Source organism: Culex quinquefasciatus, chromosome 2, assembly GCF_015732765.1.
Source record: "Culex quinquefasciatus strain JHB chromosome 2, VPISU_Cqui_1.0_pri_paternal, whole genome shotgun sequence".
Lineage (NCBI taxonomy): Eukaryota > Metazoa > Arthropoda > Insecta > Diptera > Culicidae > Culex > Culex quinquefasciatus.
This window is the reverse complement of record NC_051862.1, coordinates 77,084,572-77,111,448: the sequence shown is the minus strand read 5'-3', so window position 1 is coordinate 77,111,448 and position 26,877 is coordinate 77,084,572. Positions and strand designations below refer to the sequence as shown.

The window sequence follows — 26,877 nt, the reverse complement described above, 5'->3', positions numbered from 1 at the left end:
CAAACAGGAAATCAAAGTCATCTTCAGAAAGTCTTAGAGTTTGCTGCTCACTATTGATGAAAAATGGGTGAAAAGCGGGTGCTACTGGCTATATAGAACTCAAACTCCTCACACTTCGAGTGCTGTGAAGACCTCCGCTGCCGTGGTTAATGATGCGCAGAGCGGAGAAAAAAAATCGCTTCGAAGAAGTGCCGGTTCGAAACGCATCATCAGCAGCTTCAGCAGTTCCATGTGTTGTTGATTCTCGTGTTCTGTGTAGGTATATGTAATCGATAGGTCAAGAGATTGTTTATTCCACTTCAAAGCCACTCCTGGCGATCTTCGCTTGCCGGTACACTTGTTTGCCGGTTTCGGCTTTTGTGAATTGAACCTATTGAGTTCCGAGAATTGTTTGTTTTAAGATTTTCGAATTATGTAGAATCAAAATGTATTACTAATTATTGAACACCAAGTAATTTAGTCAAAAAAACTCCATCAAATGGAACCGAATGGGTTCAAACTTCGCTGGAATCGCGTGTGCGTTTAAGAGAGCACTTCTCATCAATCGTCTCATTCTTATGAAGAATAATATACACATCAATACTATACATGTATACACGAATCTTCGAGGTATCATTCTTAAATTACGTAATTTGGAAATGAATGACTGATTTATCGTTCGTCGTAAAAAAATATTGACCATAAAACGCATAAAACAACAACAACACATAAAACGCTTCATAAAATTTGAAGTGCATTTTTCTTCTCCTCAAGTTTATGAATGACCCCTTGTTGTTTGTTATGGAAACAAGAAACGAAAGTGCGATTTATTTTTGGCTCATGATTCTTTAGCCTGCAGGCATTTCTGAATACTCTCGACAGGGGTACAAAAAACAACAACAACAACAGCCACAAACCTCAAAGCAATTGATCTCTCGAGAGTGTATTGAGGTTTGATTTTTCTACCCTTGTGAGGTGCTGTGAAACGGTATCGTAGGGTGATAAGACCAATGTTGGATTTTTAGCTATCGAAATAAATAAAAATAAATCACCAGAATTATGCGATTAAATAATAAAAGTTGCGAAATACTTTTGAATTAAATTACATTGTTATTAAATCAATCATTGCCGAGTTTCAACAATATTCAGCTTCATTTTGCAACAAATTCGGACGAACTTCCTATGTTTGAATCTTTGCGTAAAACATAACTTCCCAAAAAAACCATATTTAACGCAGGAACTTAGGCCCAATTGGAAACACATAAATCAGAACCAGGAAGTGTTTTTTCGTGCCACTCCCAGAATAACATATGCTGTTCGAGGGGGGAAATGCTGGTTGGTTTAATTTGCCAGAGTCTAGTCTTGAGTCTAGCCGTTCGTCTTTCCCCAAGTTCTACGACTCTTCTCTTTCTTTGAAATTTCACGTGCCCGATAAAAACTGTTCTAGACTATTCGCAAAAAAAATACTGACACAAATTTATTTTCTACGCCACAGAGAAAGTAAAAAAAAGTTAGAACATGATGCAAAAATCCGTGGCTTGCGGAACGACTCAAAATAAATTTAGCGTAAAAAAGTTAAAAAAAAATCAAAACGAAATGAAGGAAGCAAAAAAAAAACGCAACAATCAGATCGATATACGTTCTCGGCACGTCGAGATGGCATGAGGGGCAGCAAGGCATATAAAAAACGGCAAAAACAATTTCATCAGTTTGCGTTTGCCACTCTTTCATTAGAGATGAAGGCACCGCGGCGAAGGCGCAATTTTCAACTGTATCCTACATTTGGCACGTTCGTTTAGGGTCACCGGGCCGGTTGTTGGAAACTACTTTTTGTGACAGGTTGTGATAGTTTTTTGACTTTATATTTAATTTGCTGCTATAACTTGTAAATGGTTTGATTAAAATTTAATTATAGTACTTTTTGATTGCAAATTTAATTTGCAAATTGAATTTTTTTTATTATTTTGTTTTATTTTTTTAATCACCATTTTTTCCAAACAGAAATCATAACTTGACCAAAGATTTTACCCCATTCTGAAATTTGTCATTGAATGTGTCCTATAATCAATTTTTAAAGACGAAAATGATTTTAAATCATTTTTTGGTGTTACAATCCGTCAAAAGGTATTTACAGATTTTCGAATTTACACAAACCATTTTTGGATGCAAAATTGTTCCTTTTGGCATACGAAAAGCACCTCGAAAATTTGAGCCAGATTTAAAAATACAAACATTAAAATTTTAAAAGGTTCATTCCGTAGAGATGCCCACAAGGATGCCCATCTGACACCAATCTTAAAAAATCAAAAAAATCAAATTATTCGCTCTACAGCATTGCCTTGGCGTTCTCGATTGCGAGATTCCTACTCGATACTAAGTGTCCGAAGGCTTGATTGTTGAGGCAATTGCAAACCTCTTTTTACACCTAAGCTTCCATCCACCCCGGGATTCGAACTGACGACCTTTGGATTGTTAGTCCAACTGCCTACCAGCGACTCCACCGAGGAAGGACCCAGGGAGACGACTCCTACACCTGGATTGAGCTAACGACCTAACCCTCTAGGTTAGACCGGGGCCAACATTTACTTCCCGTCCGACGGAAGGCGTGATCAGACAAATCTCGTCTCGAAAAATGCCACCGGGACCGTCTGGGATCAAACCCAGGCCGACTGGGTGAGAGGCAATCACGCTTACCCCTACACCACGGTTCCCGGCACACCAATCTTAATTAATCCTAATAAGAACAAGTCAGTAAAATAGCTCAATTTTAAAATCACAATCACAATTTTTTTTATCAGCTGCGACACTTTTAAAGGGAAAATGCATCTTTAAAGCTATAAACAATAAAATATTGATTTTTGAAAAGTCTCTTTTAATTTTCTATCCAATTTGCAATCGAAACAGTGCATAAAGGAGTTATTGGACTACGACAAACAAACTCGCAAACAAGCAAACTTTTTTACAGTTTGGCAGTTTGCCAGCATTGTTTGCTTGCCTGCATTTGTTTGCAGAAACGTCAACCTGCATACATTTGGCTTTAGTTGCGAGTTTGCCGCGAACAAGTTTGCTAGTTCGGCAAACTGTCAAACTAAAAAAAAAAATGCGAGTTTGTTTGCCATAGTCTAATAGCTTCTTAACCGAAGCACAGAGCTTGTGGGATTTGGACTATATGGGAGACATTGGCTATAGCCCTTTGGAAAATCATCCAAACTTTTAAAAAATAGTGTTTTGGAATCGGGATGATGTCAGCTATCCATTGCAATTTTAATTACATGAAATTTTTCACAAGAACACGAATTTTTCCTGTATTTTGAATTGCAATTTTTCCACAAAAAAAAACTTTAAATTATTGTTATTGCAATATGGGTATCAAATGATCGAGATTTTGTCATACATTTCGAAAGTAATAACACAATTTTTCGAAAATACTCAAAATTTTCACAAAACTACGTATTATTAAAAATATACTCAAAAATTCGGTTGTTTACAATGTTTGTATCAAATTTTCGGTTTTTTTCTAACATTTCGATAGCAATTTCGAGCATTTTCAAAAATGTGCGCGTAACTTTTAACATGCATAAAAAAGCTCGATCATTTGATTGCAATAACAATTATTTTTAGTATTTTTTCGAGAAACATTCGTATTTTTGTGAAATTTTATATGTAATTCCAATTGCAATGGATAGTTGGAATCATCCCAATTCCAAAACACTAACATTTTTTGAAATTTGTCATTTTATCATTTTTACATCTTCTCTTCTCTATACTGCCGTTCTACGCATAATTGTCCCATGTTCAAAAAAGTGCAACTGAGAAAAACGCGATTGAAATTTTTCGACCGATTTCTGTGTTTCTACGCATAATTGTCCCGTGGGTTCCTATTCGCCCTATGCGTCCCTATTCGCCCCAGTTAGCAGTTTATCACCCTTATTTGTGATCCTCTTGCTATACAACAGGTAAACAAGGCATAATGCTTAGTAAAAGTAATGATTCCGTGTAAGAAAATACTTGGTGGGACAATTATGCGTAGAAATTCAACGATGGGATAAACAGACTTGATGTTGTTTTTTATGAGTTTCCGAATAAAGTAGGGGAAAGTGGGGCAAGTGTAACAAGCTAAGGAAATGCTCGTTAAAACCCATTAAAATGTTAAAGCATCTGCCGGATTTTATCATAATCATCTTATTTCAGGTCTTGACTAAGACTTTGATAGAACAAATTTTGAAAAAATCCTGTTTTTCAATGTTAAAAATTGATTTTAAAATTTTTGATTTTCCGTACGTTCTACTCAACTAGTGGGGCAAGACGAACAACCCGTTGGGGCAAGAGGAACAATGCATGAAAAAGCATGTTAATTTGCTAACAAGTGAACTGCTATCACTTTGAAACATCAGATTAGAATGTATTTGAAACGTTTCTTTCATGTTTAGGTTAAATAATAATATTTTACTAAAAATTTGATCGCTCTTACGAAAAAAATAATTACTTAGATGATAAATAGTAAATTTTCATAGTATCACTTTATTTTGTGTGGAAATTTTTTTTAACAATTGTTTATCAGTTTTTAAGAACTTTTTTGTATTTATTTCCCAATAAAATATGTTGCTGCAGCAATTCGTATTTTTTTCCATACTAAAAATTCATATGGTACACTTGCCCCACCTGAACAAGATTTTTTAAAAGCTCTCAACAAAAATAACCAAAAGTCAAATCATACTTTTTAATAGGTGCAAATCATTGGTAGGGACAGTACTGATCTAGGAAAAATTGCATTTTGATAAAATGAGCCTTAAAACGAACCCTAAGCCTTATTTTGTACTTTCCAAATATTATAAGAAAACAAAGGTTTTTAAAAAACTTCATTAAATCTTATGCCCCGTGGCGTTTACGTTGTTTTGGCGGTTATGTGGTAGTAGAATCAGCTAATTGCATTGCTAGCAACAATTCCTCATACTGGAAATAATCAAAATTGTACAAATTACGGCCGTATGAGCGATTGTTCCTCTTGCCCCATATGGTCGTCTTGCCCCACCTTCCCCTACCAGCTTTTATGTGTTTTTCATAAAGTACAAATCAGACTAAACTTAAAAATGGCATAAAGTCAAAAAATTGACATGGGACAATTATGCGTAGAACGGCAGTATACATATAAAAATTTCGATGGTTTTGTCGAACGCGAATCAGATCAATACGGAGCCTCGGATCGAAGTGCTCTTTGTTGCATTGGGTTCGTATAAGCCCAAGGAAGGTTTATATGCTAACTAATTTTAACTCTTTGGCCACTCTGGAGCTTCGGCAAATTGTATGGAAAAGGTTACGTGAAACCAAATTTCAATCACAGGAGGCTGAATAAGCAAAAAAGCAAAAAACGTGAACGAAAAAATGGCAGAACAAAGCTTGTTAAAAAAATCATAACTCCGCACTATTTCAACCAATTTTAAGGAAAAATAGTTTAATGTTTCAAAAATCTAGCCTGACATATGAAAAAGTCGTATGAAAACTTAAAATCTAGATTAAATTTTCAAAAGAGTTTATCTGCATAGGAAACCCATAACTTACACGGAGAAAAAAGAGTTCCCAAAATCGTGAACAAGCGTTAATGAAAATGGGAACCACGAACAAAGTGTTCAAATCCCATGGTACGTTTTTTTGAAATCGTACCATGGGATTTGAACACTCTGTTCGTGGTTCCCATTTGTATGAACGCTTGTTCACGATTTTGGGAACTCTTTTTTCTCCGTGTATAGGTTGCTTTGAAAATTTACTCTAGAAATGCTGTTTTAAAGGTCTCGGGACCAAAGAGCCTATGTAAAAAAAAATTATCGGATTCCTCGAAAAATTTAAAATAAAAAAATTGAGAAATCTTGAAAATAAATGACTACATGCGATAACTTTAACATTTAAGCGATAACCTCTTTGGTACCAAAACTAGCGTTTTTCAATTATGGAAATTTCAGTACCCGAAAAAGTATAGGTTATTGCTCAAATTTTCAAGTTATCGTAGTTTAAAAAGTCATTTCAAAATAGGTAAATTCAGTTAAAAATGTAACTTTTTATTGAATAGTGCTAATCATAACCTAAAACTTTGCCGAAGACACCAAATCGATCAGATAATCTTTTCTCGAGATACAGATTTTTGAATGTTTTCATAGCACTTTTTATGGCCAGCTCTCACGTACTAATGATGCAAAATGGCTTATTTGGACATAAGGAATCGATACTTTGTCATACAAATCAAAAAAATAAAATCAAATTTTATAATCAGGTGAAACTCTAAGGAACTGCTTTGAAGAATTACTGCTGTTCGCTTCTCGTACTTCTCGTTGCATCCAATTTCTTGGTCTTAAGTAAGGCTACCAACTGTACGGATTTTTTCCTTACCATACGGATTTTCGGACCTCTTCGCGGATTTTTAACAGGCCGGAATTTTTGTAGGGAATTTTACGCATAATACGGATTTGTACGGAATTTCAACAACTTTTTAATCATTGAATTGCTTTTTTGATTTGGTCCGAAGCTTTTGTTAACTACACAGAAAAAATATGTGAATTTACTTGACACGGAAAAAATTAATTACATGTAAACTCAGTTGATGTTAACGTAAGATTCGACGTAAACGGTTGAATCACACGTAAAATCATGTTTTTACGTATAATTTGTTGCAAATTTACATCAAATTGCATTTAAATTTAAATGTTTAATGACGTGCAAAAGTGTTACATCATAAATGATGTAACATTCGGAAATATTTTTTTGTGTGTAGAAATTTTTATTTTTCTGTGAGTTTGATTTAAAAAAGGGAGAGTTTTCCTGGGTTTCCTCAATTCAAACTTGATTATCAATAATTCTAGAGTTTTTGAACTATTGTCTTTCATATGTTGGTAGGACCTTTAAAAAAAACTCTAGAATTGTTCTTTTAGAAATTCCTTACTATATATATATTTATCCATTTCCAAAGGCTTTCTAAAACTTGTGAAAACATTTGAACATTTGAATTAACAAATCTAGAGTTTTTTAAAGGTCCTATAAATTGTTGTGTTTCACATGTTATAGGGCCTTTTCAATAAAAAAAAACTCTGGAAAAGTGTTCGTGAAAACACTAAGAACGATATTATTCGTAAAAACAAACTTGACATTTTGTAAACTTTAAAACGTTTATGAAAAAACATTGAAGAACATAATGATTTGATTCAAATCACGGTTTATTTTATGAATACTTTAAAACGTGCAACGTGTGAAATTTGTTAGCTGTAAAAACGACACAGTTTTTTGTTTTTAATTCTCAAATTTATTAAATTTAATTTATATAAATAATTCATTGACAGTTTTTGTTATACCATGGTGTCATATCGGCAAAGTGTACGGATTTTTGCTCAGCAAGAGTTGGTAGCCTTAGTCTTAAGCAACAGCATCGAACCGCTGATATTGTTTTGATTTTTGCTGACTTGTGAAATAAATAAACATAGAGCAAATCAAGCAAAACAATGTAAATGGGCCAATGTGGATTTGAAAACGCAAAGTCTACCCTGCTCTAGTCAATGAAAGTTTACATGAGGATTGAGCAGGACAGACTACTTGTTTACAAATCCACATTGGCCCAACTAGATTGTTTTGCTTGGAATTTTATCATGGATCAAATTTTTCTTAGTCATTTGAGGACCAACGCGAGAATTTCCAGAACGAAACTCGATCGCAGTCAAAAGCCTTAACCATCAAGTCGCTTTGCATACGGAGTTTGAAATTTGATAAAAAATTATGCGAATCAGCATAACTCCCAGCGGATGTCGTGAGCTCAACCATTCCGTTTGAAGCATTTTCGAATCAGTCTTGGTTGGAGCTTCAGTGAGGGAGGTTTAAGTAACGGTCGAACGCTTAAAAGTGCAATGAAGTGTTTTGTAATTTGTATATTTTTTTGAATTTTCTATGGTACTTGAAGCTTTGCAAAGTGTTTTTATTTTCTCGATTAAAATTAGTTTATATATTGAAGGTATTAATCGATTTGTTTTAAATTCTCTCCTTACAGGCGTCCCCACAGTTTGCACGTGGTGTGGACACGCCGTTCGCGCCGCGTTTTGTCCAGTGCCCTGGCCTGGGAACCGGATCTGGTCAATCCGGTGAGCAGCACGATGGCGTGGCCAATGCCGGACAATCACACCATCGCCGTAACGCTCTTCAAGGACATCCGGACGCACGAGCTCGAGGACAAGGACTGGACCTTCGTGCTGGAGGACGTGTCCCAGCTGGGCAAGAAACGCCTGCTGGCCTCGGCTACGATCAACATGCGCAAATACGCCAGCATCGAGTCCACCCAGCAGACGTTCACGCTGGAAATGCGGCCCACGTCCAAGAAGATTCTGTCGGCGCAGCTGGAACTTACGCTGAGCTGTGTGTTTTTGCGCGAGGGAAAAGCTACCGATGAGGACATGCAGAGCATCATTTCGCTCATGTCGGTGAACAACGTGTGTGATATTGCCCCGCTGGATGATCTGGAGGACATTCCGGACATGGAGAGTTCGATAGAGATCTCGGAACATGTGCTCGATTTTACGCAGCAGCTGGAGCAGCTGACCACCAGTTTGAACAGTTCGGATTTGGCGACACCGATGAGTGGTAAGTTTAGTTTATACGTTTTCAGAATGACACCTTAATAAATTTGAATAAATAAATACTGTTTTTTTTCATCTGTTACAGTACCCTCCCTCTCGGACGACCAAACCCCAGTGGTCAGCGGCTCCCGGGACATGCTCAAAGAAATACTCAACGATCGCGGCTACATCTCGCTGACCAGCGAGGGAGGCAGCAGCACAACCACCACCAAAGAATCGGACGAAAACGACAACAGCAAGGAGAAACCTCCGGAGCATTTTTACCCCAAAATCGTGGACTACGAGCCGAAGTTCTCCTTCAGCAAACCGAAGGAAGCCGCGGATCACATTCCAAAGACGGTCAGTGCACTGGAAGAGTCCCAGCGGTTGGACGAGGAGCAGATGGATTTGCTGGAAGCACTCGACGAGGCGGAGGAGGAGGAGCCGCAGAAGAGTCCGGTTGAGGTTGAGGAGCCAACACCGCAACCGTCGCCGGCACCTGTTCCGAAAATTGTGGAGAGCGAACCGGCCGCGAAAAAGTCTCCGGAGGAACAGCAGAGCAGCAGGGCGGAGTTGAAGCCGCTGAAACTGATCAAAAGCTACGACCATCAACCTCCGGTTGTGGTTGCTGAAAAAGAAGTTGCTGCTGCTGCAGCGGAGATTGAAAAGGTTGAAGTCGTTGAGCTACCACCAAAGGTGGTGGTGCCTCCGGCACCGGAACCAATCGTGGAGTTCAAGAAGCCACTCCTACGTGATAGCACCCCAGGGCAGGATCTGCTCGAGTGGTGCAAGGAGATTACCAAGAGCTACAACGGAGTCAAGGTTACGAATCTGACCACCAGTTGGCGCAACGGGATGGCGTTCTGTGCAATAATACATCACTTTTATCCTAGTTTAATGTGAGTTGTTGATTGAGCCAGAATAACTTTTCAACTAATGTTGATTAATCCTTCTAGTGACCTAAGCAAGCTGTCCCCAGGAAACGTGATAGAGAACTGCCGGACGGCGTTCGACGCGGCGGAAAAGTTGGGCATTCCGCGCGTCATCGAACCACGGGACATGAACATGCTGGCGGTGCCCGACAAGCTGGCCGTCATGACGTACCTGTACCAGCTGCGGGCCCACTTTACCGGCCACCAGCTGGAGGTGCACACGATAGGTGAGTGTTTTTCAAGCAAGCCATTTCCTCACATTTATCTCATTTTTTTTTTAAAATTGGGTAAGCTTTCCCTCGAAAAAAAAAAATCTAAAAAAAGGTTGTGGTTCTAATTTCTGTTTCCCCGTGTAGACTCAGGCATTCCATGTCAGGCCTGCCAACTGGCGGCCGAACAAGCCATCTGCATTTATGGTCAGACCAAGTGTCAACGAGGTAGTAGTAGTAGTAACACACATTTGTGGGTGTAACAAAACGACACACGAGCGCAAAATACTAACCTCCTACGAAATCATGCTTTTAAACAAAACGGTGTGTGATATGCTGAATGTGCACTTTTAAGCTCTAAGGTTTCTGGAATTTGCTGCGTGGAAGCTTATTCCAGGAAGGTGATGCATTTCACAATGGCTTATGGCAAATGGCTAACAAATCATAAGCATTTCATGCGCTTTAATAAGCAATCCACAAATTGAAAGTTCGAACGTAGGAAAAAGTCGGGAAAAGCCTGTTGAAATCAAATTAAAATTAGTTCTTATAAACATTTTAAGCATTCTTTGAAAAAATATATCAAATATTGGTCTACACCTGAGGGTTGTAGTGTTAACGGTTTCGTTTTTTTTAGCTATTTAAACCATCATCCTTAGTGTTATAAAATATCAAACTTTCAGTTCTCAGCGACTACAATCATCATGCTTGAAATTTCATCTCCCAACTTTCACTAACCTTCTTTTCGTCGAGAGATTCTACGATAATAGTTATCGTTATTCCGATAATTCTATCGCCAATAATCTTATCACCGATAAGGCTGGTACAAATATTTTCAAAGATTTTTTCACCGTTCTACAATATTATTTTTTTAATATAGAAGATTAAGAGTATAAATACTCAAAATTGTTCACAAATTACAGAATTTCTTGGAAAGTATTCAAATTGAGCAACTCTCTACGAAATCGGCCGATTTCGACCATTTTTATTTTCTGTATTTTTTTATTTGACTCAAACTTTGTGCGGGCCTTCCCTATGACCAAATATGCTATTTTGTGTCATTGGTTCACCCATACAAGTCTCCATACAATTTTGGCAGCTGTCCATACAAAAATGGTATGTAAATATTCAAACAGCTGTAACTTTTGAGTGAATTTTCTGATCAATTTGGTGTCTTCGGCAAAGTTGTAGGTATTGTTGAGGACTATTGAGAAAAAAATAGGTACATGGAAAATTTTTTTGAGGATTTTTTTATCAACTTTTTTTTCACTAAAACTCAATTTCCCAAAATACGTATTTTTTTTTGATATTTTTTAGGGGACAAAAATCCGCAACTTTTGAGCCATAGAAAAACATGGTCAAAAAATCTGCCGCCGAGTTATGAATTTTTGAAAAAATAGTTTCGGAGATATGATTTTTTAAATATAAAAACTGGGTTTTTCGATGCGCCGCGCGCAAAAACGGAAAAATGACGAAAACGGATTAGGGTGGTCCTATCCGAAATAGGGTGGTCCATTAAATTGTGTTTTTCGTCGATTTTCGCAAAAACCACGCTTTTCAAAAAATCATATCTCCGGAACGGCTGAACCAATTTTGGAGCGCCACAATTCAAAAGAAAGGTTATTAGTTGGGCTTTTTAGGAAAAATATGTTGAGGTTCAAAAAAACTAGCTGCCAAATTTGTATGGAAAATTATATGGACAAACTAATGATGCAAAATGGCTTCTTTGGGCATACCGAAGGCACCAAAAAGGTTTCAGTCGGATTAAAAAATACAAAAATTAAAATTGAAGAAAAAAGACCGATTTCGTAGAGAATTGCTCACAAGCTATAGTGACGGTCGCTGCAGAAATCATCAAAAGATAGTTTTTTTTTTTCTATCACTAATTTACAACACTGATCATTCTCTATTTAAAAAAAAATATTTTGTGAAGCATTTGTTTATTTTTATAAAGACTGATTCCTTTTTTCGCAATGAATCAAAATTATGAGGGCTTCCATTTTTGAAGATTTCATATTTGTTGAATTTATTTAGAAAATGTTGGTTTTTTCGCTGTTCGGTTTTTCGCATCGGCAGTAGAGTGACAAGAACAAATGAAAATTTTGAAATTTTTTAAGAGATACCTCCTGGATCGATTCTTTAAGTAAACAGAAGTAACTTACCAATTTTGAGCAAAATCGGTGAGGTTTAAGGGTCGATTGGGAGTCTTAAGATAGATCAAGGATCCGTCTGGTGCTTGCTTCTATGTTAAGGCGGGGCCGGACAATCCCCAACGACCTCGGAATTGGGCCGCTAGGATCTCTGCCATTCTGAAATGGGTCGTTGGAAGCAGCGCGAGGGCTATCACCACCCATACACTCGGGACTGAGATAAGTTGTATCAGCATTCGGCATATACAAAGTCTGATACAAATTATACTTTCCCATAATTTCGCTACCGGTTAGCGGGTATTGGATTGGACCACACACACACAAAAACGTCAGTTTTTGATTTTTGTATTTTTTTAAAAAGAAAAATTTCAAAATCGAGCTTCGTCATGCACACGGGAAATATCTTGTAAGTTTTCATCTCAAATTTCAGCCAGTTTGATTCATCCCATCTCGAGATATCGTAAATCAACTCGGTGTTCAGAGAAAAACGCTCACAAAGTTCGACAGTTCGCTTTGCGCTTGGCAAAATTTTGAACGTAAATCATCTCTTACTCAGTTTAATCATGAAAAATCTTCATGAAACATTCAGGAGTGATTGAAAATCATCTTTTGAGTGGATTTATTAAATTTTCTCAAATATGAAATTTTTGATTTTCTACATGTAAACCCCTTACACCTCAAGCGATTTAGCTCTAAATTGGCAAAGTTACTTATTTTTGCCTAAGGAATCGAGTCAGAAGTTATCCTTATCCCCGATGTCGTTTTTTTGTTGTCAAAACTGAACATCAAAAAAAAAAATCGAAGTGTAAATATGGGTATCCGGAGCCATCGCTCTGTGCTGTACTCAAACACTTAAGAGCCCTGGGCTGATGTCCTTGTAGTTAAAAGTAAGACACTAGTGGTTGGTACTAGGAATAGTATCTGACAACTATAAAGTTAATTTTGTTTTTTCAATGATTGTATAGAAAGTTTTATAACAAATAATTACAATTTTCTGTACACTTTTTGAATGTTTTCAAAAAGAAATTGGTTTTCTGATTAATCATATTTTTTTCCCTGCAAAGGACATTTCTTATTCAATTTCCTAATTTTTCGTAGGATATTCAGTAAAAATCATAAAATTGTACATATTATTTCGAAATCATCACAAAAAGCTTATCGATAACCCACTGAATGGCAGATTTGCGCACAATTGGCTCCAAACTAATTTTCATGAACCGCCAATAACTCTGGCTTTACTCCAATAACCCTCTTGCCTTGACTCGCACTAATTTCAACTCTCTCCCAACAGGTGAAACCTCGGACGACTCGAGCTACGTCATCGGCAACTACAAATCGGACAAGCTCACGAAAGACCTCCTCAATCTGAACGACATGATCACGCCCCGCGAGGACGATCCGCTCAAAAAGGACGCCGCCGCCGCCGGAAAGGCCCAACTCTCGAAGGCCCTGCTGGGTAAGGTGCTTTCGCCAACCAAAGAAAAGCTGGCCGCGTTCGGAACAACCCCGTCCGCGCTGGACGGAACCGGACCGATGCCGAACGGATCTTCGGAGCAGTCCAACAATAGTCTAAACAATAACACCACCACATCGAACGGGGAGGCCGAGCAGGTTGACGAGACGGAGAAAGTCAACGGTAAAAGTGACGAGGACGGGGACGTGCTGCGGGTGCCGCCCTCGTTGGACACGGCCATGACAAACGTGAGTGACAGTGTTATTGGTGTTGACGAAAGGGTTTTCAACTTTTGGTTGTGGAGTTTGATTTCGATTTATTTATTTCCCTTTAGCGAGTGTGCAATTTTGTATGTTTGATTTGGTTTATAGTTTGACTTTTCTTTTCGTTTTGGTTTTGTTTGGTTTTTCTTTTCTTTTTTATTTTTTTATTCTAGAGAATCATTATGCGGCATAAGGAAATGAGTGAAAAAGCTAAATTAATGATTGAAAAGCTTAGAACCACTAGTATAGATAAAAGTGGTGACATGGACGCTGTAAGTTTTGGTCTTCCTTTTCTTTCTTTTAGTTTAAGTAATTGTATTTGATTTAAGAAAAGCACTAAACGACGTGCTTTAAAAACTGTTCCAACATTACTTTGTAGATGCGATCGTATATTATTCATAGAAAAATTATCGGCTTTTAAACTGTCTTGTCTCGTGGCTTAATAATCATAGTGGTATTCTCTTGTATATTTATAACATTATTATCAAACCATGAATAAAAAATAGTCTATTGACACTTCCCGTGTTCAATTTGAATTTTGACTCCTGAATTCTTATCTGTCAACATATTGAAGTTCTGAATTGTTGTTTTTGAGTTCATGCTACTGGTTTCACTTTTACAAGAATTCTTTTTCGTTGATTTTGGGGTTGTTTTTTTATGAAACAATGCCGGTATATGTTTGGTCACGTTAAACAAAGTACCTAGATTAAAATTGAATTAAATTTTCACCAATATTTCATGATTCTATTAAAAACTACACAGTAGGGCGGTCCAAATCCGGGCATCCTCGGGGCTACCCCCTGAAATCAAAGATTGGTTCATCACTAGGAAAAATTCCCAATTTGAGCTCATTCTGACCACGGGAACACCTCCCTCTAATCGCTTGAAATTTGTATGGAAAAAATCATCAAATGTATGGAGAAAAGTAACTGTTTCTTTTTTACCTGCGGATGGCGCAATAGTAATCCAATTCTTACCAAAAAAAATCCTAAATACAACATATACACTAGGGTGGTCCAAATCCGGGCTTTTTTGGGACTACCCCCTGAAATCCCAAGATTGACCCATCACTGAGCTAAATTCCAAATTTGAGCTCATTCTGACTACGGGAACCCCTCCCTCCAATCGATTAAAGTTTGTATGGGAAAAATCATCAAAATGTATGGAGAAAAGCAACTGTTTTACTTTTTTACCTGTGGAAGGCGCCATAATTATCCGATTCTTACCATTTCTCAGATGTAGAAAGAAGACACCATATTTTTAGGATTTTTACCCGTGAAGTTATTAGCGCCAAAAACTGACCATTTTTGCGCGGCCAGCTGTAAGGGGCTACCTAACAACGATGTTTATTTCCAATTCGTACACGCATGTGCTCTCTCCCAGGTTCAAACTCTCTCACTAGCTTGCTCGCCTGCCTGCCTGATTGTTTACCTACAAGCGCGCGCTGTTTCTCTGGATGGACTTTTGTTGCGTATTTCAAGTAGGTACGAAAATTTTGGTACCCTTTTCTTTTGCGTCCAAGACAGCTTAAGAGCGAGATTTTCACCGATGTGAAACAGGTCGTCGCGAGATGCTCCGATTTGGATGAAACTTTCAGCGTTTGTTTGTCTATACATGAGATGAACTCATGCCAAATACAGTATGTAAAAAAAGTATTTACACCCCTTGGGCACTATGCACATTTTGTGATGAAACATGTAAACAATTTAATGTTGACATAAACCTAGTACTACGTTTTGTTCAGAAACTCATGCCGAACATTTTGCTGCAAAAAGCTCATGAAAAGATGTTTTCTATAAAAGTTATATAACAAATACTATTACAAAAATAAAAAGGTGCAAAAAGTTTGTACACCTTTCGAAAAATTAACATAAATAAAGTTATTTGCTGACAAATCACCATAAATCCAGTCTCCCAACTCCAAATAGGCATCCTTGACTGATTAAAAATATAATTTGGATTGAATATAAAGTTTACTAATTACTTAGTATAAAAGTTTATATAACTCTGGAAATTCTATATAAAACTTATCTAAACTTAATTTTGCAAACTTTCAATTTAACTAAATGTCAATATATTACCATAGAATTGCTAAATAAACATTCTGGAGTGGGTATAACACCGTTTTGGGGGTCTTTGTATCGCTAGAGATTTGTCGTTGGAATTTCGTACCAACCCGGAATTACGTCGTCGGAAAATCCGCCGGCATTCGAACCGGTCCACAATTAACAAGTCAACCTATGTGGCATCGGAAAGGGCATTTCCGATCTTTTGATACCCAGACATCTAGGTTTTCTATAAAACCCACGTTTTTAAATACCTAGGCAAAAACGTTGTTATGGTTTCGTTTGAGCAATCTGCCAAAAATGTATGGAATTTTGTAATTTTTGTTCTCGTGGATCAAACTTACTTTTTGCCCAGGTATTTAAAAACGTGGGTTTTATAGAAAACCTAGATGTATGGGTATCAAAAGATCGGAAATTTTATGCCCTTTCCGATGCCACATAGGTTAACTTGTGAATTGTGGACCGGTTCGGATGCCGGCGGATTTTTCGACGACGTAATTCCGGGTTGGTACGAAATTCCAACGAAAAATCTATTCTAGCGATACAAAGACCCCCAAAATGGTGTTATACCCACTCCAAAATGTTTATTTAGCAATTCTATGGTAATATATTGACATTTAGTTAAATTGAAAGTTTGCAAAATTAAGTTTAGATAAGTTTTATATAGAATTTCCAGAGTTATATAAACTTTTATACTAAGTAATTAGTAAACTTTATAATCAATCCAAATTATTTTTTTAATCAGTCAAGGATGCCTATTTGGAGTTGGGAGACAGGATTTATGGTGATTTGTCAACAAATAACTTTATTTATGTTAATTTTTCGAAAGGTGTACAAACTTTTTTTGCACCATTTTTATTTTTGTAATAGTATTTGTTATATAACTTTTTATAGAAAACATCTTTTCATGAGCTTTTTGCAGCAAAATGTTCGGCATGAGTTTCTAAACAAAACGTAGTACTAGGTTTATGTCAACATTAAATTGTTTACATGTTTCATCACAAAATGTGCATAGTGCCCAAGGGGTGTAAATACTTTTTTTACATACTGTATGAGCCCTCTACGACAAAGGGAAGTGGGGTAAAACGGGCATTGAAGTTTGAAGTCCAAAAAACATGAAATATCTTAAAATTGCTCGCATTACCGTAAAACTTCATCAATTCCAACTCTCTTAGATGTATTCGAATGGACTTTTGAAGTAAGTAAAAAAGTAAATCTTTCCCAGTTCCTGAGGGGAACACCCTTGAAGAATATCGGGGCCGGCATTTACAAAGCGGATTCAGTGGCAGTTTCATTCTCAACTTAATGTTAACATGTTAAGGTTAATGTTAACATTCCATAGGTCGCCTCCCTAAGGTGTCGTGATAAGGTCCAGTTTGTGACGATACACTACCTTCCCTTTACTAAGCAATCGATTCCAGAAGGGAAAAGATCACCAGTTGTGTTGGTCCGAGCCGGGATTTGAACCCCGATCTACCGCTTACGAGGCGGAAGCGTTACCACTGGGCTACGTGGCTCGGAAGGGCAAAAACTAACGTTGTAAAATGTTTGTTCTAGAAAAATCGTAAAACTATGAGAAAAACCGCGATTGGCCAAAAAGTTATTACCGTAGGTTTATAGTCCATGAAATTCCCTAACTTTTGACCTATGGGAGTATGGGCGTTGGAGGCTGTTGCCAAAATTATTAAGGTTTTAAAAAAATCCATTTTTAACATAATTTGCAAAAGCTATGAGAAAAAGTCAAACCAATCCTGGATGTCTATAGCACATTTTAAAGGGCTTCAAAATACCTTTCGAATGCATCTAAGAGAGTTAGAATTGATGAAGTTTAACGGAAATGCGAGCAATTTTAAGATTTTTCATGTTTTTTTTGGACCTCAAACTTCAATGCCCGTTTTACCCCACTTCCCTTTGTCGAAGATGGCTCATATTTGGCATGAGTTCATCTCATGTATAGACAAACAAACCCTGAAAGTTTCATCTAAATCGGAGCACCTCGATACGACCTCTAGAACAAACCGAGCAGAATCTACAAATACTGCTTCTTAAATCGGATGAAATGGCGCGGAGATATGATTTTTTGAAAAAAGTTGTTTTTGCAAAAATCGGCGAAAATTGACATTTTTCGGACCACCCTAACACGACGTAGGTCACCCTAATGGCCAATCAAAAAAATACGGGTCTAATTATTTCGGCCAAGGAACCCCCAGAAAATTTTTGAGCCCGATCGGAAAACCTTTTTTTTCGAATCATGCTGTTTTCTTGCTGAATTGCTGCATGTAAATCTGTATTTGACTGATTTTCGATCCCAAAAATCACAAAAATCTGTAAATACAGATTAAACAAAATGATTATGCTTAAAAATTTCAGCAATTTAGTGATTTCATTTATGATTAAATATGATCAAAAAGCTTAAATCTTTTGTTAAAAGTATAAAAATGTCTTCTATGGCTTCGAACTCGACATGATGCAGATAAAATACAGATTTATTTTAAGAAACTACAGATCTATCATAAAATAATCTGGTTAGAGACGATTTTAAGCTCAAAATTTACCGTGCGCAAAGCAGACTGTCAAACTTTGCTAACTTCAAATTGCTATGTCTCGCCAGTGATACAACCAAATTTCTTCAAATTTGTTTTGATAGTATATGCAAATATATATTATAATAACCGGCTCCGTGACTTAATGGTTACGGCTTCTGTCTCACAAGCAGATGGTTCAGGGATCTAATCCCGGTCGGTACCTTTGGAATTTGATATCAGGAGGATCAGGAATTCACACACACTATCAAACGTTCGTCTTGATAGTGTGCGTGTGCGCCGTGTAAAAAGTGACAATTCGTCACTTTTTAGTTTGACTTTGACCAACCAACGGGGTACAAACTAAAAAAAAAGTTTCAAACGAAAACCATCTGGGGTTGAGTGTATAGGGAAAATCGCAAAAATAAATATGAAAACATCGCTTCAGAATTTTGGCAGCTGGTGGCGCAGGTCTCGCCCAAAATTGCCCAAGTGTGAGATTCTTCTAGGAAATTAAATTTTCTACAACTTTATCGAAGGGCGCAAGAAGATCTGGTTCCGTGAGATCTGTGTTTATGTAAATATTGACTTTTGTACCATATAATTTCTAAGAATAGTATACAATCGTAGCCCACAATGCTGTGACCACTAAATGTACTCCACCCAACCACAACCACCGCCAATAACCCCGTTTTTCGTTCCGCTTAAATCATTACTCTCCGGCACACGCTCATTTGGTTGTCGTCGTCGTTGCTGCACCAACACACTGCTCCTGCACACCAATCACGCAGAACGAACGCCACGCGCGCCTTCGCGAGCAAGCCCGCCAGCTGATTGCCAGCAAGGCGAAACCACCCCGGTTGCTCAACCTGGACTCGCCGTCTTCGCCAACCAAACTGATCAACGCAAGCGCCCAGCGGGCGGTCAACTTCAGCCCGGAGCGGACGATTTCGCCGATCAACAACCAGCCGGAGTTTATCTTCCCAAGCGTAACGATGGCGATGCGGAACAAGGACTCTCCGGGTGGAACCGACGGTAGTGACGCCAACAGTAATCTGCTGCTGAAACGGGCAAGTCCCTCGCCGAACAAGGTTTCGCCGTCGTTGCTGGAGGCGTTGATCACCCCGAAAAATGAGGGCCGGGTAAGGTTTTTTGTGCTGATTGATATTGCTTCGTTAACCTGTATGGTTGATACGACCTCTTAATCTCTTAATGTCGTGTGGCTTTCAAAATTCTAAAAAAAAAACTTTCTTCTTGTAGGTGGAAAAGGTCAACTACATCCAGAGCGAGCTGAACAAGCTGGAGCGAGAGCAGGAAGCGATCGATCAGAAGGCGAATGCCCTCGAGAAGAAGCTTCGAGCTGTGATGGGAGGAACCATGAACAGTAAGTTTGATTGACTCAAAACGTGCGGTGAAACCGCAGACATTATTAATGGTCAGCACGCTTCACGCTTGACTTGTGCTGCTGGAAATAATATTGAACAGGTCAGAACATTAATTCTTTTCGTACGTTTCTTTTCAGATGTGAGTGAAACCGAGGATCAACTCATGTCCCAATGGTTTACGCTGGTGAATAAGAAGAACGCCCTGCTGAGGCGGCAGATGCAGCTTAATCTACTGTAAGTCATGCAATGCTTAAATCTAAACACAAACATAATAAAAAAAATATGTTTCTTTTTTAGTGAGCAAGAGAACGATCTTGAGAAAAAGTACGACATGCTGAATCTGGAGCTGCGGGCGGCCCTCTCGATCGAGGACTGGCGGAAAACGGAGGAGCAGCGCGAAAAGGAAGCGCTGCTGCTGGCGGAGCTGGTTGCGATCGTGGACAAGCGCAACGAGCTGGTGCAGAACCTGCACAGCCAGGAGCAGGCGTAAGTTGGACTTTTGTTATTTTGGGTTTTTGATTATCTCATTTATTTTATATCCTAGATTTTTGTGTTTGCTGAATTTTTTTATTTCTTCAAGTTTCTTGATTTTTTTTGTTTAACTATATGTGTTATTATTGTGTTCTTTTATATTCTATACGATTTGCTTTTCTTTACTTTTTGAAAAAATCACTCTACTGCTTCTTCTAAATTATTCAAAATATCCTTGAAAGATTTTTTTTTTATTTTTCATTTTATTTCTTTTTTGCTTTTAGTTTTTTTATTTCTTCTGGTTGTATTTCCTTATATTTTCGTAGGTTTTTTTTCCTTTATTTCGATTTCTTATACTTCCTATGGATGTTTTGTTTTATTGAGTTTTCTTTTTCTTCTTAATTGTTCTGATTTAATCTTTTCTTGCTAGTCTCATGATACTTATTGTTTTTTTTGTTTCAAATTAATTTCATTGCATTATTTCAAATTATCGATGTTTGTTGTACTTGTTAGTTTTGAACATGTACCATCGATTTGTTTTTAAATTTCTGTAATCATATTTTTTCAATTTTTTAAGTTTTTTTTTATTCTATATTCTTTAAGGTTTAGGTAAGGTATATTTTTGATTCGTTAATTTGCTTAATTGAGCACTTCCATTCGAGCAGTTTTTGCTTTTTTCTACAATGTATTTCTTATGGAGCGAACTGTCAAAAACTGCTCGACTGCGGGTGCTCCATTGTTTTTTGAATTCCTCACCTCAATGAAGAAAGGCTATAAAATCACTCGAAAAATGAACTTCTTAATTCGACCTCGTAGACCCACCTTCACGTATACCTATCGACTCAGAATCAAATTCTGAACAAATGTCTGTGCGTGGGTCTGGATGTGAGTCCGTGCACCGAAAAATATGCACACGATTATCTCCGGACTGGCCGAACCGATTTGGACCGTTTTGGTTTCATTCTATCCGTCTTGGGCTCCCACAAGACCCTAGTTAATATTGTGAAGTTTAGATAAGTACCTCAAAAGTTATGCTAAAAAACGATTTCAGCTAAACTTCTTATGATTGTAAAAAGGGTGGTTTTTGTAAGAAAACCCATCATGCTATTTATTGTTAGAAAGGTATTTGAATGACCTTTCCAACGCGTTCAAAGGATTGAAGATCAGACAACCCCATCAAAAGTTATACGCACTTAAGTGTTATTTATACACCTTATTGAGGCCGGATCTCAAATATTTTGATGAAATGTTGTTCGGATCTATCATGCGACCCATCGTTGGATAGGCAAATCAAAAGACCTTTCCAATGAGCCCAAAAGATTGAAGATCTGATAACCCTATCAAAAGTTATAAGTACTTTATTGTTTTAAAACACTTTTTCGAGGCCGGTTCTCAGATATTATGATAGAAATAAGTGTTATTTATACATTCTTATAATAATTACATTTCTTTTACATGCTAAGTGGTATGGCCTAATGCTCTTCATCTTTGTTGTATTTTTCGTTTTTTTTTTCACATTCATTTATTTACTTCAAATTGTTTTACATTTTTGCATTGAATTGAGTACATTTGGGTACACAAGAAAAAATCACTTAAACAACTAATCCTAACTTAAAACTAAAATAAAAATAATTCTTTGAATTATTCAAAATCAATAGAACGAGTAAACTACGAACTGTATTTCAAGATAAATCCTCCAAGCGTTCTTACTTGTTCTGCACGAGTTTTGCAACCACGCAGTGTTGTTGTCATCTCGATGAAAATGTTCAGAAGTTCTTGTGGTGAAAACAGGTCACTACTGCCTTCATCTGTTGATGCTGGTGGTTTTCCCTCGGTTGCTGACTGAAGCCTGGAGGTGTTGTATTCTCTGCAACTTTTTGCCGCTGATTCAACGGCAATGGCTGCAGATTTGGAACCACTCGAGCAGATCCTGCTCCTGGCAGGAAAATCCACATCCGTGAATGCTGGTGGTGTTTTGCGGCGATTAGGTTGGTGCTTCGTCGTCGCTTGCTGTCGAATTTTCACAAACTCAGCTCGTTTTGGGCAGCTTCGATTCTTGGTCGAATGGTCGCCGCCGCAATTGAAGCACTTGGCTTCGATGTTCTCGTTGATTGTTTCGCAAGCTTGAGTTTTGTGCTCACCTCCGCAGGTTACACAACGACTCTTGATGAAACAGTTCCTTCCACCATGTCCAAACTGCAAGCAGTTCGAACATTGCGTCACGTCACGATGCACTGAAGGGACGCACGTCTGACCCGCTGCTCTGCTGATCGCAGACTCTTTATTTCTGGTTATTTTATCATGTTCATTTGATTTGGATTTTTGTTTTCTTAAATCGTGATTTCTATTCTTCCAGCTTTACTTTAAAGGGTTTTCTCTTTATAAATTCAATGCTTTTTCGATAAATGATCGTCATTAATTCTCTTTTTTTGTAGCATTATTATCTCGTTAATATGTTGTTCGAGGAAAAAATATAATTCATCAAAATGAACAATCTTTGAAAATCTCCCTTTCTTCACCATAATGTGTGGACGTGGTTTATGGATTGCCCTTCAGTTAGAGGTGGGCAATGAAAAAGTGAGCCGTTCAAAGAGCCGGTTCACTGACAAGAGCGATTGAACCATGGCTCACAAAAAAAAAACGTTTCAAGATGAAATTATTTTTGAATTTTTATTTATTAAATTTTCAACAAATTGTAGTATTAAATTTGTTTTTGAGAATGAAAATGTAATATGCAAAATAATGCCAAATTTCTCAAAATTTACCAGCAGTGTTCTTATTCAAGTACTTAACGATAAACAATGGCAGGTTAAAAAGTGGCTATTTCCTGAAAATTTGAGAGCTGATTCGATATATTTCGTTGGCAGGTCTACTGCAGCTTTCTTAACAATTTACTTTGAAAGACAACAGAAATCAACGCAATTTTGTCAAATGTATAGCAATTTTCTCAAAATTAATCGATTTAAGTTTGAGAGGTCTCTCCATTCGATTATTCAAACGTTCAGATCAGAAATCTTGACATAGAGACCACCAAGACTTATGAGCAACTCTCTACGAAATCGGCCGATTTCGACTATTTTTATTTTTTGTATTTTTATATTTGACTAAAACTTTGTGGGGGCCTTCCCTATGATCAAATAAGCTATTTTGCGTCATTGGTTCACCCATACAAGTCTCCATACAATTTTGGCTGCTGTCCATACAAAAATGGTATGTAAATATTCAAACAGCTGTAACTTTTGAGTGATTTTTCTGATCAATTTGTTGTCTTCGGCAAAGTTGTAGGTATTGTTGAGGGCTTTTGAGAAAAAAATAGGTAGACGGAAAAAAAATTGGAGATTTTTTTATCAACTTTTTTTTCACTAAAACTCAATTTCACAAAATACGTATTTTTTTATTTTCGAGATTTTTTGATATGTTTTAGGGGACAAAAATCCGCAACTTTTGAGCCATAGAGAAACATGGTCAAAAAATCTGCCGCATAGTTATAAATTTTTGAAAAAATAGTGATTTTTGGAAAAAATCGAAGTTTTATGCAAAAACAAGTTTGACATTACTTTTTAATGCAAAATTGAATTTGCAATCGAAAAGTACTTTACAGATTTTTTGATAAAGGGCTCCGTTTTCAAGATATAGCCACCGAAAGTTTGATTTTAGCGAAATATTTGCAGTTTTTCAATTTTTAAAAATAGTGATCATGAGTGACCATTTCTAAAAATATTTTTTTTGAAAAGTTCAGAAAATTTGCTATAAAATTGTCTAAGAGACATAGAAGATTGGACCTCGGGTTGCTGAGATAGAGCCGCTTTAAGAAAAAGAAACACGAAAATTGAAGTTTTCTAAATCTCACCAAAACAACCCACTTTTTTCTAATGACGATATCAGCAATTAATGGTCCGATTTTCAATGTTAATGTATGAAACATTCGTGAAATTTTCCGATCTTTTCGAAAAAAATATTTTGAAAATTTTTAAATTAAGACTTACATTTTAAAAGGGCCAAATATTGAATATTACGCCCAAATTTTTTTCCGTGTACCTATTTTTTTCTCAAAAGTCCTCAACAATACCTACAACTTTGCCGAAGACACCAAATTGATCAGAAAATTCACTCAAAAGTTACAGCTGTTTGAATATTTACAAACCATTTTTGTATGGACAGCTGCCAAAATTGTATGGAGACTTGTATGGGTGAACCAATGACACAAAATAGCATATTTGGTCATAGGGAAGGCCCCCACAAAGTTTGAGCCAAATCAAAAAATACAAATAAAATCCATTTCCGGTTTTGGTAGAGAATTGCTCTTATGGTTTTCAAGCAAATCTTCTCGTTTTATGTTTTTTTTTCAAAATAATTAAGGCTGGTACAAATATTTTTAAAAGTTTTTGTCCCCCCCCCCCCCCCCCCTTCAAAATTGGCCTGAAAAATCAGGGGGCAAAAAAAATATTTTTACAATAAACTTCAAAATTTTAATGAAAATTTAAGTGCAACCAGCTGAAATCAAATTAAAATACATTCTCCTGCGTTTAAAATCATTTTTAGTATGTTTGGGTTTATTAAAAAACCTTAAGATTTTTTGAAAATTTTCGATGCAAAATCTTTTTTTTTCGATAAAATTTTTGTTTTTGTCAGATCTTAGACTTTTTGAAAACTAATGATTGCAAAACAACTGAACTAGTGTAAAATGCATTTTAGAACACTTTTTTCATTTAAATGTAAAGACTATGGCTTGTTATTTAAATTTTTATATTTTTTTGCCCCCCCCCCCCTTGACCTCGACCAGGGCCGAGGGACAAAAACTTTTTTAAATATTTGCATTGTCCTAATACAAGTCCAATAAAACATCAACAATAATTAAACCATTCCTAAAAATAGCCTTTTCATCAAAATTTCGAAAAAGAGCCGTACAAAAGAGCAGCTCATCTTAATCAGCGAGTCTGAGATTTCAAAAAAAGTGTCCACGTGATTTATGGATGGTCCCTTCTCTTGTTTTTTTTCTTAAAATCATTCATTCATTCTTTAAATTTTACATGTTTTATTTCAAGTACATTCAATTGTGTTAAACTTTTCAACGTTTTCCGTCTTCTTGCAATCTCTTTCCAGCATCGAAGACGATGACGAGATCGAGCGGAAGCTGGAAACGGTCGACATCAACCACAAGGACGAAAAGTGTGTCATCCAGTAGATGAAGGCTATGGCGCCCTCTTTTTTGCTGTCACATCACACCCCTTTACCCCGAATACTCAGACATCAACCGGCGTGGCGGTCTCTGAAAAGGTAATTGTTTTCTGATCCAAATTCTAAAGCATGATGAATTTTGAATCCGTTGGATTGGGGACAAAGAAAAAAACGAGAGATTGAGCTAGAAAAATCCACACAAACAACAATCATCACTTACAAACATTACATTACTCGTCGTCGTCGTCGAAGCTTTAGTTCTGTCTCAATTCCGTCCGAGAAAAAAAGGAGTTTGATTTCTTTGGTAAAGATAACTTTACGATTGCTTTAGATGTTGTTTCGTGGATGCACCAAAATGAGGAAAGAAAGAATGAACAAGTGAGCAAAGCTACTTTTTTCAGAGATACAAAGAAACATTATTGGGATTTCATTAAGTTTTGTTCTGACAGACAGCATTGGTTGTAAATATTCGTTAAGGTAAGCAAACCTAAGCCTGGGAGGTTCGACCGGGAGTCCCCCTTGGATCGCGGGAGGGTCGAATCTGTCTCTCACTTTTAAATCGCCTAGAGCTGTAACTATTTATTAGCTTGTTTTTAATCAGTCCAACTATTTTAACACTCATTTTTATTTAAATTTAAGCGCTTATGCTTTAATATAAGAGCTGGTAAAAACTTTGAATTGAACAAAGCGGGCTAAAACACACAATAATGCTAAGAGGAAACTATCACGTGATAATTATGAAAAATCCAAAAAATAACTAAGTTTTAAGCTTGTACTTGTTTTGTATCAGGGGGACAATACCAATATTTTTTGCAACTAAGGAGTGACACGATCGCGATACATTACCCCGCACTCTTACTCTACACACCACATTGCGAACATGAACACATGAATTCGAATTGTAGATAAGATCGAAAGGAAAGCTAAAGAGCATATACTTAAACAAGGTTCGGGTTCGGGCTTTACGCGCAATAGAAAGAGAGTTTCAGGCTTGATGCAGAGAGAAAGAGAGAGAATGTTTTTTTTTCTTCGAGGATGATGGAAGCAGGATCGAAATAAACAAAATATATTATTCTAGTCATTCGAGCGTAGCGTAGTTAATGGGAAACTATTTTAAATTGTAAAAATAGTATTATTAATTTAATCATACACACTGCAAACTCACAACACAAGAAAAGAACAGGAATGTGGTGACACACTCATCGAGGATTTTCGAGTGGGGTAACGCATTGAAATAATGTTGGTAAATTTGAAGAACAGAAAGTATTTTTTGTTCATACTTAAATTTGAAATATTCAGCAACAAGAAGTCTGTTAAGAACACATTTTCGGTCTTGGGCAAATTTGTAGAGGCAGGTCAAGGGTGTATGATACTGATGATTTCTTTTCGGTTGACGCCCAGGCGAGGAACATCCCGGAAGGAGTCCAACTACATCCGTAGTGCTGTTAGATCATCTTGGTCAAAACAGTTTGGCTCTGGTTCCTTGTAAGTGTCCTATTTTCTTACCTCCACGTTGGCTTGGTTTAGTCATCATGATGACAAGGTGTAACCTAGCTGGTGGCCTGTGGAAACGGCTCGTAAACCTTTGACCAGCGAGGGTCAGAGTCGAGACGGCAAGAAGAAAGGGGCGCGTCAATGTGGGAAAGGGAAGTAATTTGTGATTGTAGACGGTATTGTTTTGATTCGC

The 26,877-nt window shown here is 37.1% G+C and overlaps 1 protein-coding gene across 2 annotated transcripts in view; it reads left to right on the top strand.

The window, feature by feature from the left end:
- Window positions 1-25,954, top strand: part of LOC6042457 (EH domain-binding protein 1) — a 45,900-nt gene extending 19,946 nt beyond the window's left edge. The window contains exons 2-11 of one of the 2 annotated variants that reach the window (XM_038258197.1): window positions 8,003-8,589; window positions 8,671-9,463; window positions 9,521-9,723; window positions 13,144-13,553; window positions 13,742-13,840; window positions 18,948-19,298; window positions 19,417-19,540; window positions 19,679-19,775; window positions 19,839-20,027; window positions 25,116-25,954. In XM_038258197.1, coding sequence (XP_038114125.1) covers window positions 8,003-8,589; window positions 8,671-9,463; window positions 9,521-9,723; window positions 13,144-13,553; window positions 13,742-13,840; window positions 18,948-19,298; window positions 19,417-19,540; window positions 19,679-19,775; window positions 19,839-20,027; window positions 25,116-25,197 — 2,935 coding nt within the window. In that variant the 3' untranslated portion in view covers window positions 25,198-25,954. The remainder of the gene's footprint in view (window positions 1-8,002; window positions 8,590-8,670; window positions 9,464-9,520; window positions 9,724-13,143; window positions 13,554-13,741; window positions 13,841-18,947; window positions 19,299-19,416; window positions 19,541-19,678; window positions 19,776-19,838; window positions 20,028-25,115) is intronic. The other variant, XM_038258198.1, reaches the window with a different exon arrangement.
- Window positions 25,955-26,877: the final 923 nt, after the last annotated feature.